Consider the following 19,668-nt stretch of genomic DNA (forward strand, 5'->3'; position numbering starts at 1 on the left):
AAACAAAATACATAGAATGCACTAATAATGAACTTGGAAAAATATTGTTCCAATATAATTTCTAATAATTTTACATAAGATAAATTACAGGCTCTAGGTTGACTAATTGCTTTACATGGTTTCCAGATAAATTATAACACCAGATATACACTCTACGCTGCAAATACTAGCTAATGAAAATCCAGAGAAATCACTCTCCACTGATCATTAGGGATTGAAACGGTTCCCTCCTTATCTCCACAAGTGTAGAATAGTTCCTGTTCATTGGCTGTTTCCATGGTTCTCCATCCATCTGCATATATGCATTTCTCCACTCACCGCTTGTAATTTCCAATCTAATTGCAGCAGCCTGAAAGCAGTAAATTTCTTTTTTTTTCAAAAGAATTCATAATGAAAACCAAATTTAACAATTAAAATCATCTTTTTATGAAATAAATAAAACAATAAAATCTTTACAGTAAATGGGGGCTTTCAAATGGAATGTGCAGATAAATTATCTTTATAAGATAATGGTTTGATAATAAAAGGCCATTACCCAATGTTGGTCACAGCTATCTGGGGTCATGGAAGGGGTAGACTGGGTACAGTCCTAACTTTGGCATTTTTCAAACAAAGTGGTCACCCTCAGACTCGAACCCACATTCTCATGCTTGTCATCCCCAGATTATACCATTATACCAAGTAATGGCTAAGATAATGGTTTGCTACTAAGATGTACTAATTTTGGCAAATCCATAATCTTTTGGCAATACTTGATCTATTATCTCAATGTTAAGGGTGTGTTTGATATCAATTCTGTGCACTGTGGAATGCAAAAACTCTGCAAGCCATACTTCCAGCTAGATAAGAGGTAACACATACATACTTGGATGATTTTGAACATATTAAATTCCTAGGTCAATTAATAAAAGGAAAGAAATATGTTCCAACACTCACTAGTTGTACTTAATTTTTTTATCAGCTTTTTTCTTTTTTTTTTTTCTAACCAATGCATCATAAAATAGTACCATACTTCTTTTGCTAAACAGTGAAATGGAAGAAAGGAAAATAAAATCTAAAAAAAGCCTAGATTTGATGAAAAGGAAAAGCAAAAGAGAAAAAATAAGGAGTGTTAAGACAAAATCGAAAGGTAAATTTTCTTTTTGACCTCTTTGTTTTCTCCCCTAAAAGGTAGAGAAAACAAAGGAAAACAGTAGAATGAGAGGAAGCAAAATTCGCCCCACCCTTTTAAGAGAAAATGTTTATTTACTCTTCTTAATGTTTAGTTTATCTTTCTTTTCTGTTTTATTTTCTTTCCTCTCATTTTCTTCAAAACTAACATAGTGTAAATGTTACCACTTAGTGAAAAATTAAGAATACCTAGTATCAGATCTAGGGTGCCAAAGTGAAAATTTTGAAACAACAATAGTACCTGGGCAATATGTTTTGCAGAGATGAGTTCAACCATAACAAATGATGCATGCCATCCTTGCTTTAGGCCAAAGATTTCGAGAAGACCATCATCCATATTGGGTTCAACAAAGCCTCTCTGAAAAGTATAAAGATTTCATTTATGTAAATATACTTACACACAGAATAACATAATTCCTTGTTAGTCATTAGGAGTTGGGACTACATGGTACAATGGCATAGAGATATACATAATCAAGCAAGAGTGATATTGTAATTTCATATTCTTGCTTATGAAATACATTGAGGAATAGGGGTTTAATGACCTATTCCAGCCTCCAAATATTTTCTTTCTTCTTGACTTTCTCTCTCTCTCTCTCTCTCTCTCTCTTTCACTTTTTGTCTCTCTCAATCCATTTCTTCTCTCATGGTTTCCAAATTAAATTCTTTCATCTGTCATTCAGAGTTTTTGTTTTAACAGATTGCTAAAGAAGTTTGGGATGCAGTAGATGTTGAAACATATCCTCAACAAAATATATCATGGATTTATTAGTCATACCAAAAAACAGGTCACCTTCATCGGGGGAGGGAAAATTGGCAGAATATTTCTACTCTTTGAAAGATGTGAGAAGAGATAGATCACCATCAACTCTTTAAGTTGGAATGTATTGTTGTTGCGAGAACTGTTCTTGTTGGGTTGAACTCAGATTTTGAATTGGTGCACGCACAGCTTGTAAGTAGTGAGGAGTTGCCTACCTGGACAGGTCTATGCATTGGTCCAGGGTGAAGATATTAGGAAAGTGGCTATGAATAAAAGTCTTACTACCAAGAGTCGATAGATCAACCTTAGCTACAGAAAAATGAGGTAAATTAGAGATCAGATGCTTCTAAGGAAGTTTCAAAGGAAATAGGCAGTGCAAAATTGTCAATGTGAACATTGTGAAATAAGAAACATTCCAAATATACGTACTATGAATTGCATGGGATGTTGGCCCCAACAAAAGAGAGCAAATAATGCTTCTAAAGAAGACTTTACAAGTGAAGCTCCTTAAAAATATTAGCAGCCTACTTTGTCCAAATACAATATAACTCTTGACCACACCAACTATTCTTGAATTTCTACTACTAGTACTCGAACCATCGATTTTGGTGCTTCTAACTCTGAATTCAGCCCAGCAAGGAACTCAAACACTTTATTTGTTTCAATCAACTTCCCATATGTTGCTGCATGCTCTCCCACTCAATCGTCTCTAGGTGGTCAATCTCATGCCATAAAGGTTTCAAAGTAGAGAAGAAACTGATACAGGTTTCTCCCCCTGCTTAAGAATATTTACTTCACTGTTCAATTTATAAACTCTAGCAACATTGAGAGGCTGAGAGTATGTCTTCCATGTTTTCCCAAATCTCCTTAGCTATCTTCACCTACAAATAATTCCTACTAATGTGAAGCTGCATAGAATTGCATAACCAACTCGTTACCATATAATTTTCTTGAACCCATTTGGCATGAGATGGGTCTTCCTTGGCTGGCTTCTTTGTATCCCCAATCACATATCCTAGTTTTCCCCTTCCCCCAATGGTCATCATAGCTGATTGAGCCCACTCTAAGTAGTTGGTTCCATCAAATTTGACAGTGATTATCTGAAAAGAGTTATTGACACACTTCCAACTACCACAAGTCCTTCCCCATGTGTCTTAGATTCATTTCCAGCTGTCTCCATGATGAACACACCACAAGGAAATCACAACCTCATGAAAAGAAGTTCAACTTCACCCTTCACAAAGCTCGAAAGGTTTGTACAGCAACCCAAAATAGGTAACAGTCCTCAAAAAACTTTCTAGGAATCCCAAAGAAAGGAATTAATAATCAAAAAGGAAAGCTGCATATCAGGAACTGCTCAAATTTTGAAGGAAACCCTGGAACCAGCCCTGGAGAAAGTCAAATTCAATCAACTGCTCCCTCTAGAAGAATCCAACAGTCTTCTACTAGCCATCAATCTTAATAGAAATAAAAAATATGCCCAAAAATCACTGAGCACCACTTCCAATCACAGATTTAACCCCTAAACCTTGAACCTACCCGATTTCTTTGACTCTTCCTAGTTGCCGGGCAATCTCCAAGATCACTCAACACCTTGGGCAGCAACTGAACTCTCCAATAACCTCCAAGAATCAGACAACAAATTCTGTAAACTCCAGCCCTAGGAAATTCTCATGCAGCCAGCTGGATCAAGTCCGCATGAGAACCCTAATTGATCCTAGACCTGCTTTACCAACTTGGCTGAGACAGCTAATAACCAAATCAGGTCTTGAGGTAAAATCAGCAAAAGAAAAGAGAGAAAAGAGAAGGAAGAGCAGAGGAGAAGAAGAAGAGAGAATACAAGAGAAATAGAAAAGGGGCTCAGAATCTTGTGTTCCTGATACCCCATTAATTGCTATTTATATGAGATCAAATAAAAAAACATTACAGAGACTATAATACCATTGCTACCTATAATGAAAGAAAGAAATAAAATAATGACAATAATAATAGCAATAAGAAACAAGTAACTAGGACCAAATAAACTAATCTTTTGCATCTCTACAGATGGTACTTTTCTTGAATTCTCACCTTTCTTTCAGTCATCTCGCCCTTCTCTTCAAGGGGAGAATATCAGTGAACATCGGACAACCTTTTGTATTTCTATTCTTGTTCTAATGCATGTGAACACTCCTAATCCATTTTCTCCTACTTGCAGTTGTAGTGTTCCTTTACCCTCTCCTCATCTTGTGTTTTGGCCTCGGTCTTGGCGATAGTGCTTCATCAAGCAAAGTAAAAGGGTGGCTATAACAAGAAGGGACCACAACTTAAAAGAAATAAAAGAACTGGTGGGCTTAGTAGAAAAGAAAAAACAATAATTTGATTTGAAAACAATGAGAAAGAAGAGAGAGAGAGAGAGAGAGAGAGAGATCTTACTGAGAAGAATAGAAGAGATGGGGAGAAGCCAATAATTATGTGGTGGCCCCACTCATTATCTTACATACTCAAAAAAGATTATTACAAAGACTAAAATGCCCTTAATGGGGCGGCTACTATCATAACATATAAACAGCTCCAAAGAAACAAAAACTAATGGACCTTGGGCCCAATAACACTAACTAATGATTATAAACAAGAAAATCATAAGAAACTGCTGAATCCCAACACTCCCCCTCACGTTGGTAGTAGATATCACACACTCCCAACTTGTGTAGATCATGTTCAAGCTTAGTTCTTGCAACTTCTTTTGTGAGAACATCAACTAGCTGTAAATCAGATGTAACATATGGTAGGTATACTTCAGATTTCACCCTTTCTCTTATGAAGTGTCTGTCCACCTCTATATGCTTTCTTCTATCATGTTGAACTGGGATATGGTATCAGAGCTCGTTTACATGACTGAATAGAGAAATCTGTCTCTGGACGCTACAAATTGATCTCTCCTCCTTCTTCTCTTTATATAATAAAGGGTTAAATACTAAAAGTACCCCTATGGTTTAGCAAATGGACAAAAATTTACCCTACTGTTTGAAAAATTACTTAAAGACCCTTAAGTTTTTTGACAATGGACAAAATCCTCCCCTACCATTAGTGCGCTGTTACAATCCGTTCGCATGTGGTGTCACATGACTAATATAATTTTTCTTCATTCCAAAACTATCCTTTTGCGGTTGATTTTGCCCTTCATTGTTCTTTAAATTTTCAAAACAAAACCCAACTTACCGATGAAAGAACCTTAGATGAACTGGGATAAATTAACATGGAAAAAGAGGGGTTTCGTCCTATTCAGGCTGGAACAAAGTAAGGCTTGGTTTAATAAATTTTTAAAACATGCTTCCTCAATTTTTTAGTGTTGATATGAAGCTTGTCTGTATCTACTGCATCTCAAATTTCAAAATCTAAATCAACACTAAAAGTTTTCTTGATACAGATATGAAGCTTGTTTGTATCTATTTACCGGATAACCTATCACCATATTAAAGCTAGCGGTATGATAAAAAACTCCGACAGCATCTTCCTCACTTGTAACCCCACTGTGCACATCATATTAACGATTGAACAAGGACATATGATAATTCCAATTCAATGATTTGTAACACAACGCACCAGAGGCAAAGCTATAATTCACCGTTCAAACAAGAGATTTGGGGAATTTGGAGATGCTGACCCAACTATTGAAGTTCTTTATAGATCGATGGAATCCAATTTTCTATACCACGGAGTTGGATGTTATGAGTTATTGAGGTAAGAAAATTCAGTGAATACAATCTGTATATTCTTAGATTGTGGTAACATAGTGGAAGGGAGAAATGAAGTTTGGAATATAAATTTTCAAAATATACCAGCTCCAATCTAAGATAGTAGTCCATGGAGAGGATTAGCTCTCTAATAATCTCAATGTCTTTCTCTCCGTGTAAGTGCTCTTCTAACAAGTACAACACTCATGATGCTGGCCCCTTATAGGGGCAAAACCACGGTGGTTCAAGAGATTACAAGATTCAATATAGAATCTGACCCAATGCAGGAGAATGTAAAACCTCATATAAGCTTTTACGGAGATTCACTAAATCGATCCTGTGTATCTTCTTCCAGTTGTAAGATTTGTATTTGAATAATACAATTGGCTTGTTTATATTTGATTAGTACCACAACAATCCTCTCTTTACCTCTTTGTGCATGAAATTTTCAATTATTATTTCCATTAGTATGTATTTGTAGTAAGCTTCGACATTGTTATTGAACCCATGTTTTTCCGTTGGGGACAAGGAGTCACTTTGTGCAGGAACCCACCTACTTGTTTCATCAATTGGGTTTTATTTTGAAAATTTGAGAAATAATGAAGGGAAAATTTAATATTTTTCTTTTTTTTTTCCATCAATATTTAATGACGATAACCATTGTCAGAAAACTTAAGGGTACTTTAAGTAATTCTTCAAATAGTAGGGTAAGTTATTGTCCATTTGCTAAAATATAGGGACACTTTAAGTATTTAACCCTATAATAAATCTTGAAAAAATGATGTAAGTGGACAGATCACCCTCAGTCATAGAGGCTTAAATGCCTCACGCTCAGTTGAATAAGGTTGGTTTGGTATGTTTTTAAATATCCTCTAATTGGTAGTTCGAAGAAGAGGATGGACATGGGTGGTACTATTCCTATGTGAATGGAGTTTTGTTTGGTGATGATTACCATCTTTATAAATGTCCCAAGGTTTGTTGAGTTGTGAGTTTAAGTGCAGTGTAGTGGCTGACTTCAGTTGGTGATTTTTGTGAGTTAATCCCTGCTGTATCAAGGACAATGGCATCAACAGACAATAAGCAGGAGCTAGAGTGGGATAAACAATTCTTTGAGGTCCTCTACGATACACACTTTCAAGAGGTGGCTCTGTTCATTTTATTATCTCCCTAGCTGCTCATTTTGATTGGGCATTGTTTCAGAATGATGTTAAGAACGCATTTCTTCATGGTGATCTTGAGGTGTATATAGAGCAACCACCAAGGTATGTTGCTTAGGGGAAGGAAGGTAAGGTGTGTTGGCTCAAGAAAGCTATTTATGGGCTAAAATAGTTGCCATGAGCTTAGTTTGAGAGATTCAACATGTAGTAAAACAGTTCACCTTAAAACAGTGTAGTGTGGACCATTTAGTTTTCAACAGAGACACACCAGCCAGGAAAATTATCTTGGTAGTCAATGTTGATGATATAATCATTATAGGCAGTGATAGTGAGGGAATTAAGGAGTTGAAACAGTTTCTACAACACCAATTTCAGACTAAGGATTTGGGCCACTTGAAATATTTCTTGGGTATTGAAGTTGCTAGATCCAAAATTGGCATCTCCCTCTCCCAATGTAAGTACGTTCTAGACGTACTAGAGGAGATAGAATAATTTGGAGCTAAACCAGTTAACACTCCTATTGATTCAAATGTGAAGATTCCAAATCGTGAGGGGGAGCCCTTGGATGATCCAGGAGACTAGTTGGCAAGCATATTTATCTTACAATTATGAGACCAGACATTTCATTTAGTGTGGGTGTGCTTAGTTAGTTCATGCAAAATCCCAAAACCAAACCATTGGGAAGCAGTATAAGGGTTTTGAGGTACATGAAAGGTGCTCTTGATCGAGGGTTGTTATATAAGAAGGAAGGTGAGTTGTCCCTAGAAGGGTATTTAGATACAAACTGGGTAGGGTCCAATATAGATTGATGTACATAAAATTTATTTGTAAATGAATAAGGTACATTTATTGTTTCATGTTGATAATGGTATGTTTTTTGTGTATTACCCCTTAAACTAGACACTTACAAGACTCGTATTAGTTTAGAATGTTCTCAGCCATTGGATAGGCTTGGGGAGTTTATCTTGATAAGGCTGACATTGGTGTGCTACCAAACAGTTGGAGCAACTTGTCTCAATTGCTAGTGTTAGACCCCTAGCACAGGCAATGGGTGTTTGGAAGAAATACTGAATCAAGGCCAATTTTCAGTTATTCCCTAGACCTTGGAGATAGATGGGCAAAAATGGAAAGTTGCACACAACCCCAGAATTGATTATGATACTTCATTAAGTAGTGGACTGAGCTGCCTTTGATGTGCCAACCAGTGAGACCCATCATGGGCCAAAATATATGAGCATGTTGGGGCAATTTGGCAAATTACTTGAGTGGGTGATCATAGTGATAGGATCGACCCTTTGTCTAACAAAGTGAATATCGGGCTTTGCACTCTTTGGTGGAAACCTAAATTGCTGGCAATGGATTTCATTTGTGTTTCAAATCTGGTTTTGCAAAATATATTTATATATTATTATATTATACTTTATGGAAAAAGGTTTGCAAAATGGTTTTAATCCCGAGGTCCATTTGAGCAGAGAGTGTAACATTGTATCTTGCAGTCAGGGGAGAGGTCCTTCCCTGTGAGCAGTGTTCTAATAATTATGAGTCAAGAGGTTAACTATAAGACCATTGCATGGCTAATTACCAGGTGAGCTTTATCCCATATAAGTCCATTATCGTTGGGTCTTCTTCATAGGGTGGCTGAATCCAACGATCATTTAACTGTAAATGTTGGGCCCAATCTAGGGAAGGCAATTTTCCCATCCCTGACGGGGACCCAACTTCCCCAACCCCATCAGGTCGAGGATCGGGATTGAGGTCCTCGCCCTGCTTGACCTCGATTATATATTAATTTTATTTATATTAAATATATATTATTATATTATTTATATTATATATCGAAACATATTCAAAACATTATTTATAATTTGAAACTTTTATTTATCTTAAGTAAATCTATTTTTCAAAAAATTACTATTATCTAAAAACATTTCAGGGATTCGGGTCCCCACGGGGAATCCATCCCTGTTGGGGATTGGGGATGGAGGACAAATTTTATCCTTGGCAAGGATCGGGGATGGGGACGGGAGTTAATTTTAGAATCGGGGTTGGGGACAAGGAATATGATCCCTGCCCCGAACCCGCCCAATTGCCATTCCTAAGCCCAAACTGAGCCCATGCTAATTGGCTCAGAGGTTCACTGCCCTAAACAGTGAATTTGGCCCCGAACCCTCATGGACTTATGTGAGACCTTTGTGGGGTCCCACGTCATACAATATCAGGCCCAAAGTGGCCATGCAACAACTAGGGACATGAAACTTTGAAGAAAATGGACCAAAGACCCATTACTAATGAGATTAGTTAGGTCGTCATGTGATTTGGGTCAAAACCGGGCATGGTTCTGGGAATGGAGCACCTATCCTCTTAAGAGGATAATGCTTATATATTAAAAGAGTCCAAATTCAAATCAGATTTGGATAATCTCTTAATTAGATTAGGAGAGTGCTCCATATAGGGGGTTAAGAGGAAGAAAGCAGATAGAACTTTCTTCTCTCTTGCTCTCTCCTCTTCTCTCTTCCTCTCCTAGATATCCTATCGCAACCTAGTCATTGCAAGAACTGATTTTTGTCAGTTTTCCAACTGTGTTTTTGCAAGAAAAACGTTGGGGAAATCAGGCTCACAAATCTCAGTAGACCAAAGGCAGTTCGGTAATAGTTTTGCAGAAAATAGTGTTGCTGAATCGGCTTTTCATTCACTACGCCATCTTTAGTTGGAGGCCAGTTTTTTGGACTAATTTTGGGTGTAAATTACCACTCTGGGAGCTGCAATTTGTGGACTCTGTATCACGTACAATTAGTTTTAATTTCGGTTTCAAATCTGGTCCGATTCAGTGGAAGATCGATCTAGAAATTTCATATTTCAAAATCTTCAGGAAACCGCTTTCCTAGTGGGGTTAGAAAAATTTTTGAAATTCAGCCAGCCATTAAACCTGCTTCGGCCATCCATAATTTGGATTCTAACCCTTCCAACATAGACAAGATATCCACCACAAGTAGAATATAGAGCTATGGCTCATTCTACTTGTGAGTTGGTGTGGTTGAAGAACTTGTTATAGGAAATTGGGATAGATATACCCTCTCCTATGAGGTTGTTTTGTGATAATCAAGCTGCCATCCACATATAAACCATTATTCCATGAAGAGACCAAACACATAGAAGTAGAATGCCATTTTGTGAGAGAAAAGGTAGCAAGTGGAGAAGTTACAACCTATGTGAAGTCAGAAGATCAGCTAGCTGACCTCTTTACCAAAGGTTTAAATTGTGCAAGAATGGATTCTATTTCTAACAAGTTGGAGCTCTATGTATTTATGCTCCAACTTGAGGGAGTTGAAGTGTCTTTTATTTATTTCTTTTCTATTTATCTTCAGCAGGGGTATAGGTGGTATTTTACTTAACATTATATTATATTCTCTGTCGCTTTTCTTAGTTAAGGGCAAAGATGTAACTTGCCATTTAATTAGTAAATCAACAAAAGAGTGGCTGTTAGAGAGATGAACCAACTCTCTATCTCTATTGCTTTCAGCCCAAATTCTCATACCTCTCTCTACTCCTTCTCTATCAAGCTGAAACTTCTAGGGAAGATTTCTATTGGTTTTCCCACTTATTTTAATCCTTTTTTATTTAATTTAAAGAATGTTAATAGAATATTTTGGAATATTAAAACCATGGCTTTGATAATTTAATTTTCACAATATACCATCATAGGTTCTTCGGCCTCAACTCCAATCTCCCCTAACAAGGAACGGATCCAGAGGAGCTCTGAAACACCATGTACCATGGCTTTCCATTTAGCTTCTACACTTAACCTTGCCACAACTGTCTGTTTCTTACTCTTCCATGAAACTAAATTACTTCCAACAAGAGTACAAACTCCTGATGTAGATCTCCTATCATCTAGACACCCTGCCCAATCAGCATTTGTGTAAGCCTCTAACTTCAACTATCCATGGTCAACAAACAATATGCCTCTACCTGGGTGTCCCTTTAAATAGGAAAGTATCCTGTCAATAGCCTCCCACTGCTGAACTTGTGGGGCATGCATGTATTGACTCACCACACTCATTGCATAAGAGATGTCTGGTCATGTCACACATAAGTATAGTGACCACCCCACTAACCTCTAATATCTTCCAACATCCTTTACAAGTTCGCCCTCTAAAGCATTTATTCTATGGTTTTGATCATAGGTGTATCAACTGCCTTTGCCCCAAGTTTTCCTATCTCCTGTAGTAGATCTAGAACATACTTCCTCTATGAGATGAAGATCCCATACTTGGACCTTACCACTTCAATGCCTATAAAGTACTTCAGCTCCCCAAGATCCTTAATCTTAAAACTCTTTGTGCAGATTCTTCTTCAGGGTATCAATCTCACTCAGATCATTTCCTATGAATACAATGTCATCCACATACACTATCAAAACTAACACTAGTGACCCCCTCCTCTTCACAAAAAAGTATGATCAGATTGAGTTTGAGTATAGCTAAATTCAAATAATGCACTTCTAAACCTGTCAAACCAAGCTCTAAGTGATTGCTTTAAACCAACCTGCATACCTTTCCTTTTTCCACCTTATTGTAGAAGCCAATTGAAAGATCCATAAACACCTCCTCTTGCAAGTCCCCATTGAGAAAGGCATTCTTCACATCAAGTTGAAGAGTGGCCAAGAGTATGTAGCTGCTAGTGATAGAAGAATCCAGACTGAACTCATCTTTGCCACTAGTGCAAAAGTTTCCAAGTAATCTATGCCATAAGTCTGAATATACCCTTTTGCAACCAGCCTCGTCTTGTACCTTTCTATACTCCCATCAACCTTGTACTTCACAATATAAACCCATCTACATCCAGCTGTCTCCTTGCCATTAGGCAAATCCACAATCTCCCATGTTTGATTTTTACTCGATGCTTTCATTTCCTCTACATAGCTGTCTTCCACTCAGGTTTGGAAAGAGCCTTACCAACACTCCTGGGTATAGACATAGAGTCAAGGGAGGAAAGGAAGGCTTGGTAGGAAGGGGATAATCCAATGTAGGAAAGATAGTGTGAGATGCAATGAGCAATACACTTCCTCTTCCCTTTTCTGAGGGCAACAGGGAGATCAAGGTCATCTACAATGGTGTTAGGAGCAGGTGTAGTAGTATCAAATAGGAACTAAACCATTAGGGGAAACAAGAGGCATACCTGGGTCTATGTCAGTCGAACATGGAATCTCCGATGAGCCGATATGGAGTGATGTGGGTTTCTTTGTTGTGGAATCAACCTCCCTGTGTTGTCATAGGTGTTGTCGTGTAAAGCACCAAGAGACAGGACGTAATGGAAGTGGCAAAGAGGGTGAGATAGCTAGGTTAGACACTAGAGTAGACAAAGGAGCTAGAACAAGAAGTGGTATAGATTGCTCACTTCCTTCTCCAAAACACTCCCCTTGAGAAGAACCCCTCTCAAGAAAAAAGGTGTGGACTCAAAAAAGGTGACATCCATAGTAACACACCGACTCTCGGAGACTAGATCATAACAACAGTACCCCTTCTGATTTCCTGCATACCCAAGGAAGACGCACTTCTTCGCCTTACGATCCAGCTTTGAGTGCTGAGGACCAAAAACATGGACGAAGTATATACATTCAAACACCTTTAGAGGAATATGGAATGTCTCCCCCTCAGGAAAAAGAAGGCTGAATGGAGTGCTATGTCCAAGAACACGAGAAGGCACTCGGCTAATTAAGAAAACTGTTGTAAGAATGACATCACCCCAAAAACAAACTGGAACTATAGAGCTCAACATCATGCTTCTTTCTACTTCCACAATATGTATGTTCTTCCTTTCTGCTACACCATTCTGTTGTGGAGTGTATGTACAACTGCTCTTATGGATAACTCAATGCTCCAATAGGTATGATGCCAGGTTTTTTTTCAAAGTATTCCCTGGCATTGTCTGATCTAAACACTTTCACTTGTACCCCAAAATGTGTCAGCACCATCTGATGGAATTGTTGAACCAAAGACGGTACCTCATCACGAGATTTCATCAAATATATCCAAGAGTATCGAGAATAATCATCCACAAATAGAAAAAAATACCAATAGCCACCTATAGAGGAAACATGGTATGGCCCCCACACATCAATATGAACAATATCAAAAGCAAAAGAACATCTTTTATTACTTGCTTCAAAGGAATGTCTACAATACTTTCCAAGTTAACACCCCTCACACTCCAAACTGGACAAACTGACAGACTCAAGCAATTTTGGAAACAAAAAATGCAAATAAGCTAAAGGTAAATGTCCTAACCGATTATGCGAAAGTATAAGCTGACCCACTGACTTTGACTCAATACTCCTATTGACATGATGACTCTAATGACTAAGAAGTGCATCAAGAAGATAGATTCCATTCACCTTACAAGCACTCCCAATCATCCTCTTTGATTCCAGATCCTACAAAACACAAAGACTAGGGGAAAAAATTACTAAACAATTCAAATTCTTTGTCAAGCTACTAACAGATAAAAGATTAGTGCTCAGTCTAGGAACAAGAAGGACAAAAGGTAGGGTAATGGTATCGGTTATCCTGACAGACCCTTTCCTAGTAATGGGAACATGTGATCCATTATCTGTGGAAACTCTTTCTTTACTAGAGCAAAGGTGGTATGAGGAGAAGGTAGTTGAAACATTGGTCATATGTTCTGAGGCTCCTGAGTCTATAGTCCAAGGAGGTCCCCCCTTACCTGTAGGGGATACATAATTTGCAATGGCATGTGGACTACTTGTGTGTGCAAACGAAGTAGAATGACAACCTCCTGATCCACCTGCACTTTGTTGTCCACCTAATAATGAGTTAGAACTGGTTGTATCCTTCTAATTCAGAAACTTCCCATATCTCTCTAATCCTGCCCTCATTGCAGCTGCTGCAATACTCTAGAGAGGTTATATTAGGTGGCCCTGATAAATCACCAGTCACTACCATGTTCGCATTTCCCTTCTTATTTCTGACCCGACTCAGTACAAGGTGTGGGTAAAGCTTCCAGTAGGTATCTCTAGTATGCTTGGGTTTCTTGTAGTAGTCACAGATCATATCATTTTTGTCCTTCCTCAGTTCATTTCCACCCTTGTCCCTACTTGGCTTAGGCTTCACTATGCTAACCATCGCTGACTTCTCAAGGCTTGGATTCCTCATCATCACATTCCTCCTACTCTCCTCTCTAGATACAAAAGGCATATGCCTAAGAGAGAATTACACTGTCTCGAGAAAGAATATGTTGTTGTGCAATATCATACTCAGGGTTAAGTCCAGTCAAAAACTCAAAAACCATTCTCTTCTCTATCAGCTTCTAATAATTTGTTGTATCTTTGCTACTTTCCCAAACCATAGTCTCCAAATGACCTATCTCCTTTCATAAGGTTTTGAGGGCTAAAAAATAAATAGCAATAGGCTTATCTCCCTACCTAGTAGGAATCACTTGATTTCTCAACTGATAGGTTCTAGCAACATTCTCATTTTGTGAATAGGTTTCTACTACTCCATCCCAAATCTCCTTAGCTGTATTAGCTCATAAAAAGTTCTTACTTATATGGAGCAACATGGAATTGCACAACCAAGTCATCACCATGTAGTTCTCCTATACCCACTAGGAGTGGTTAGTTTCAGGTTTCTTTTTCTCACTAGTGGCATACCCCAATTTCTCACGAGCACCAATGGCCATTTTTTCAGACTGTGACTATTCTAAGTAGTTTGTATCATCCAACTTGACTGTAGTGATGGTTCCGGCCTCGAAGAGATCTCCAGTACCTCTTCCTCCTAATCATTTCTCCTGCAAATTTGTTTTCAATTCTACAAGCCTCCATAACTCCCAGAATAGATTAGGAAATCAATTTGAGATGAAAAGAAAGGTATTTATCTCCTTTAGAAACCTTAAACACCCTCTTAGAGCCCTAGAAGCCCCTCCCTCCAAAGATTCCCTCTAGAGACCTCCAAAAAGCTGGGACTTAAACTGCCCCCCTTTAGAAAACCTCAAGGAACCCTAGAAAACTAGAGTGCCGCTTCCTAGGTCAAAATTTAAGTCCTATTAAATCAAGACTCTCCCCTTTCTCTAGTTCTTCCTAATTTTGGTGTAAAATCCTAGACCAGCTACAAGGGATTGCAATTCCACCGAAAAAATCCAAAAACTAGGCTTACCAAAAGTCTTCGATCAGCCCTTTACCTTATCATGTAGTCGGCCGATCTAGGGCTGCATGATGGAGCAACTCAAGAAATCTTTAAACTTGCTCTGATACCAAGTAGAAAAGTTTGGACACCTGTTTTGATACAAAAACTGTAAAAGAAAGAGAAGAAAAAGGTTTTAGCTGAGAAAGAGAGAGAAGAGAGATAGAAGAGAATGGGAGAAGCTCAGAATTAGGTCTGGCTGTCTCTTTCGTTAGATTATATAATCATAAATAAAAGAGAGTACAAAGACATGTATGCCCTTGGTAAGCAGCTACTTCTGAGAACTTAAAAAACACTCTTAACTTAAAACATAAACTAGTGGGCCTAAGGCCCAATAACTCCCTAACTATGCAATGTAAATAAAAACAAGTTCTATCAGCCCAAAACTCAGGACTTTTTAATTCTAAAATGATTAAGAATGCCCATTGGAACTAGGATTCAGTTTTCCATGTCATGTGATAAAGACCATACCTTTTCCATATACTCTGGCTTCAGATGACCCCATGGATTCCTCCCACTCCCATAATTATGAAGATTTAAGGCAACAATTGCCCTAACGCTGCAAGATAGGACAAGAAGACTGTATTAGGTCATGTTCAAGAGGAGAAGAAAGAAAAAATGCAGAACATCAAGTCCCCAAAGTACTTGAATATTAAGGAAGTAATAATAAACAAAGCATCTGAAAGGGAACAAAACAAGTAACAAAGGAAAACAAAATATGACACATAATATTCATATAAATTAAAGGTCAAATGGAAATAATGGCAAGTAACCAGTTTATATTTGGTCAATTGTGACCAATAAATATTAAAAACAGATTGACTTTAGATATTGGGAAAAATCAAAAGTGTAGAACTGTGGCCTTCAGTTATAAGTCCTTTATCAGAATAAACTGGGGGACAGGAGCAGAGTTGCCACTAGTTGCAAACTAGCCACACAGGAGAAAGTTACAATTTTTAATGAACATGTTAAAAACTTTTGCCTTACAAACTATACTTCACAAGAGATGGATGGAGTTAGGGGTGGAATCAAAATGAGTCGTCTAGGAATCTTCACTAACCACTAGTCAAGTAGGGAGTTTGCCTAGACAACTCCACTTATTTCTGCCATTTTGAGGGATCTTGTGATCAATCCAGTCCCTTCATCAAATAGGGGACCTACTGGATTGGCTGCATGTCCAGTCCCAAAGCCCATATTAGCCATATGTGTTGGCAACATGAATCCTGTTTTATCATTCCATACTATTTAATGCCATATCCATTTATTTAGCCATCAAACCTTTTGACCCAGTCAATGGGTCATGGGTTAGACATTAGTTCCCCTTTTTATATTATTTTCATGTTGATCTAAAAATACATATAATAATATATTAATGGTACTTTCAATATTTGCTTTTCATTTGTCAATATTAATTTCAATTCAAAATTTTACTTAAGTAATACTGTTTTAATTTAACTGCTAATATATTACAATTACTTACATATTAATAATATTTTTTACTACTATTAATTATTTTTTGTTATTATTATTTATTATCTTATCCAATCTGTAGTGAACAAAAATCTATCCAGTTTGGAGCAAATAGGGTTTGCTTGAAGGATAAACAGTGTGAAGTTATTATGCAACGGAGGCAATTCTTTTAGCTCAAAGGTATTAATGAAATCATTAAACTTCCTCATACTTGTAGTAGTTCTTTAACTCGAATTGTTTGTCTCCTTTGTAAACCTAATTATATTGAAATCCCCACCCATGCACCATGGCCCTCCCCAAAGTCCTCTAATTTCTCCTAGTTCTTCTCACAACTCTCTCTCTCTATACCCATTGGGACCATATATATTTGTCAATACCCATTTAAATCCATATACCACTTGCTGAAACTTAATAGACACTGTACTACCAACAAATTCCTCAATTCCTTCCATTATCTCATCTTTCCATAGTGAATGGTTTAAATTGTCCCTAATTTCCCAAATATTTCCACAACATATTTCCATTTCCATGGGTAGCAACACGAAATCTTTAGCGAAATCAACAAATTCCCCAATGAGCACTATGTGGAGTACAAGAGATAGTTTCCATGACATATTTCCATTTCCACTGCCATGGGTAGCGAAATGAAATTTTACCAAAATCGACATATTCCCAAGTGAACACTACCAACATTATACAGAGTACAAGAGATAGTATTATAACATAAATTGATGACAATATTGTTGATATGTGGAGTAACAATGTTATTGTCACCTAACTTACACGATTACCACTATGAGCCAGCTTAATATTCATTTCAAACATGAAGGTAAATATTAGTTATTTAGTTTTTGTTTGTGTAATAGATTATTTGGTTGATTTATTACAACCATTTACATATTTTCTATGAGTTTAAATTTTGTTTTGACTCATTTTATCAGGACGCTTTAAGTCTTGAAGTTCACAGGGAAACTTCAGAACATATTCTTTTGTCTATAACCTTAGTTTCTTAGTTTTGTTTAGTGATTTGGAGCAACATAATAATTTAAAAGGTGTGCCTATGTTTCTTTTATCATTGTATAAAATATTATTCTATATTTTGCATATTATACAATGTTTCTACCATGTTTATAATTGCTACAATATTTCCATACTATATTTTTGACATTTTCGATAAGTTTCTTATATTTGGACGACAAACACTGACACTTTAAACCTTGATAGTGATACTATACATCCTACAGATCCAAAAGATGGACTCATTGCCCAACTAATTCCCCTTGCTTTCCATACACTTCTAGAGAACCTAATGCCAAAATTTGTTAACTTGCACTCCTAAAAAAATTACTATGTTTGGTCTTGTTTCCTCAACACTTCCTTTATTAAAGATCTCTTCCTTCCATTCCCCAAGCTTCTCATATTCTAACTTATCAACTTTATTTTTAAGCTAGCTTCCTATCAACTCCTACTGCCTGTCCTCTATTTGATTCTTGCTCTTCTCCCCTTTCTTTCACAGAGAGATGCATGTAGTTAGGGGTGGAATCAAAATGGGACATCTAAGAAACTTCACTAATCAGCAGTCTGGTCAAGTAGGGAGTTTTCCTAGACAAACCCACTTATTTCTGCAGTTTAGAAGGATCTTGTGACCAATCCACTGCATTCATTAGATAGGGGACCCACTTGATTGGATGCATGCTCATTCCCAAAGCCCATATCAGCTATATGTGTTGGCTACATGAATCCTGGTTTATCATTCCATTCTATTTAATGCCATATCCATTTCTTTAGCCATTTAACATTTTGACACAGTCAATGGGTCATAGGTTAGACGTTAAATCCGCTTTTTTGTATTAATTTCATGTTGATCTAATAATACATATAATCATATATTAATGGCACTTTCAATATTTTAACTTAAATAATACTAATGTGATTCATCTGATTGTATATTAGGATTATTTTAATAATATCTTTTACTATTATAATTATTTTTTGGTATCTATATCTATATATTAAAATGGAATGTGCCAAGCTGGAACTTTTTTGCTTTATGGTTATTTTTGAGAAGCATTTATCTTTTTTCTGGTTGCTTTTGTGAAACACTTATCTTTTTTTCATGGGCTTTTTGAAATTTTCTAATTTTAAAATTGAATAATATAACTCAAGTGGATAATAAGCTTTAAGACTTTTATCTCCTCTCATTAACTCCTCTTTCTCATTAACTACTTTAATGATCTCTTTTCATTAATTGTGCCATTAACTCTCCTTCAATAACTCATGCCATTATATCTCTCTCCTCTTCATTACTCCATTAAATTGCCTAAAATTCATTAACTTTTTCTATATTTATATCCATTTCAACTTAACTAATTTTTACATTAGATATATTTGTATTAAATTATAATTATCAATAAAAAAATTATATTCAAATGGAGATATTCAATAATATGTCATTAGACTAAACAATTAATTAAGTAATTTATATTTCGAATAAATATTATTTAATTCACTCAACAAATAAAACCAATGTTTTAAAAATCAACTTAAAGGCTGAATAGTTTTTGCCTCTAGGTCATGGGCCAACAGTCAAATTGTCTAGGGTGGACAAATCAAACCATGACATACTAACCTTTTGTATATGTATAATATGATATGATATAATTACATTTTATATGTTTGTAATTATATTTATATCCACAAAATGAGTTTTTTTTTTTTATTTATATAGTGAGGTTGCAAAGATCATGAAAAAGTTACCCAAAATAAACGTATTGTAACCCATGACCTAGTGACTAGATCAAAAGGGTCAATGATGAGTTGAAAACAATGAATAAAACATCATAAAAATTATAATCCATTTATATTCCATTTGAAATAATAAAAATTAACTAACCACCGTAAAAAACTTTACTATACTACTGAAATAAGATAAAAAATAATTATTAATTATTATTATTGATACAAATGCTTTTATCAATATAATAGAAACAAATAAGTTAATAAAAAGTAATAAAAAAAATTAAAAACTAATATCCATTTAAAATTAATATAAAACTAATACAAATTTATCTAACAACTATTCATTTTATAAATAACTTTTATTAATGAACTTAAAATCCATTTAAAAAATAAAAATTAATATAATTAATTAAATTTAACAAGGATTAATAAAAATTTATAAGCATTATATATAGATT

The 19,668-nt window shown here is 36.2% G+C and overlaps 1 protein-coding gene across 5 annotated transcripts in view; it reads right to left on the reverse strand.

Moving 5' to 3' along the window:
* Positions 1 to 19,668, reverse strand: part of LOC148869912 (diacylglycerol kinase 4-like) — a 106,679-nt gene continuing 87,011 nt past the window's right edge. For 3 of the 5 annotated variants that reach the window (XR_016108270.1, XM_088973916.1, XM_088973915.1), the window contains 3 exons: positions 15,473 to 15,560; positions 1,412 to 1,528; positions 1 to 349 (listed from right to left, as the gene is read on the reverse strand). Coding sequence is in view for 2 of the 5 variants with exons in the window: in XM_088973916.1 (XP_088830042.1) it covers positions 191 to 349; positions 1,412 to 1,528; positions 15,473 to 15,560 (364 nt within the window). In the remaining 3 variants the exon portion in view is untranslated. Of the gene's footprint in view, positions 350 to 1,411; positions 1,529 to 14,999; positions 15,111 to 15,472; positions 15,561 to 19,668 lie in introns of those variants that run through there. The other 2 variants (XR_016108269.1, XR_016108271.1) reach the window with 2 other exon arrangements.

The sequence above is a fragment of the Nelumbo lutea genome, chromosome 2 (assembly GCF_056320005.1).
Source record: "Nelumbo lutea isolate HS-2025 chromosome 2, American lotus-T2T, whole genome shotgun sequence".
NCBI classification, from domain to species: domain Eukaryota; kingdom Viridiplantae; phylum Streptophyta; class Magnoliopsida; order Proteales; family Nelumbonaceae; genus Nelumbo; species Nelumbo lutea.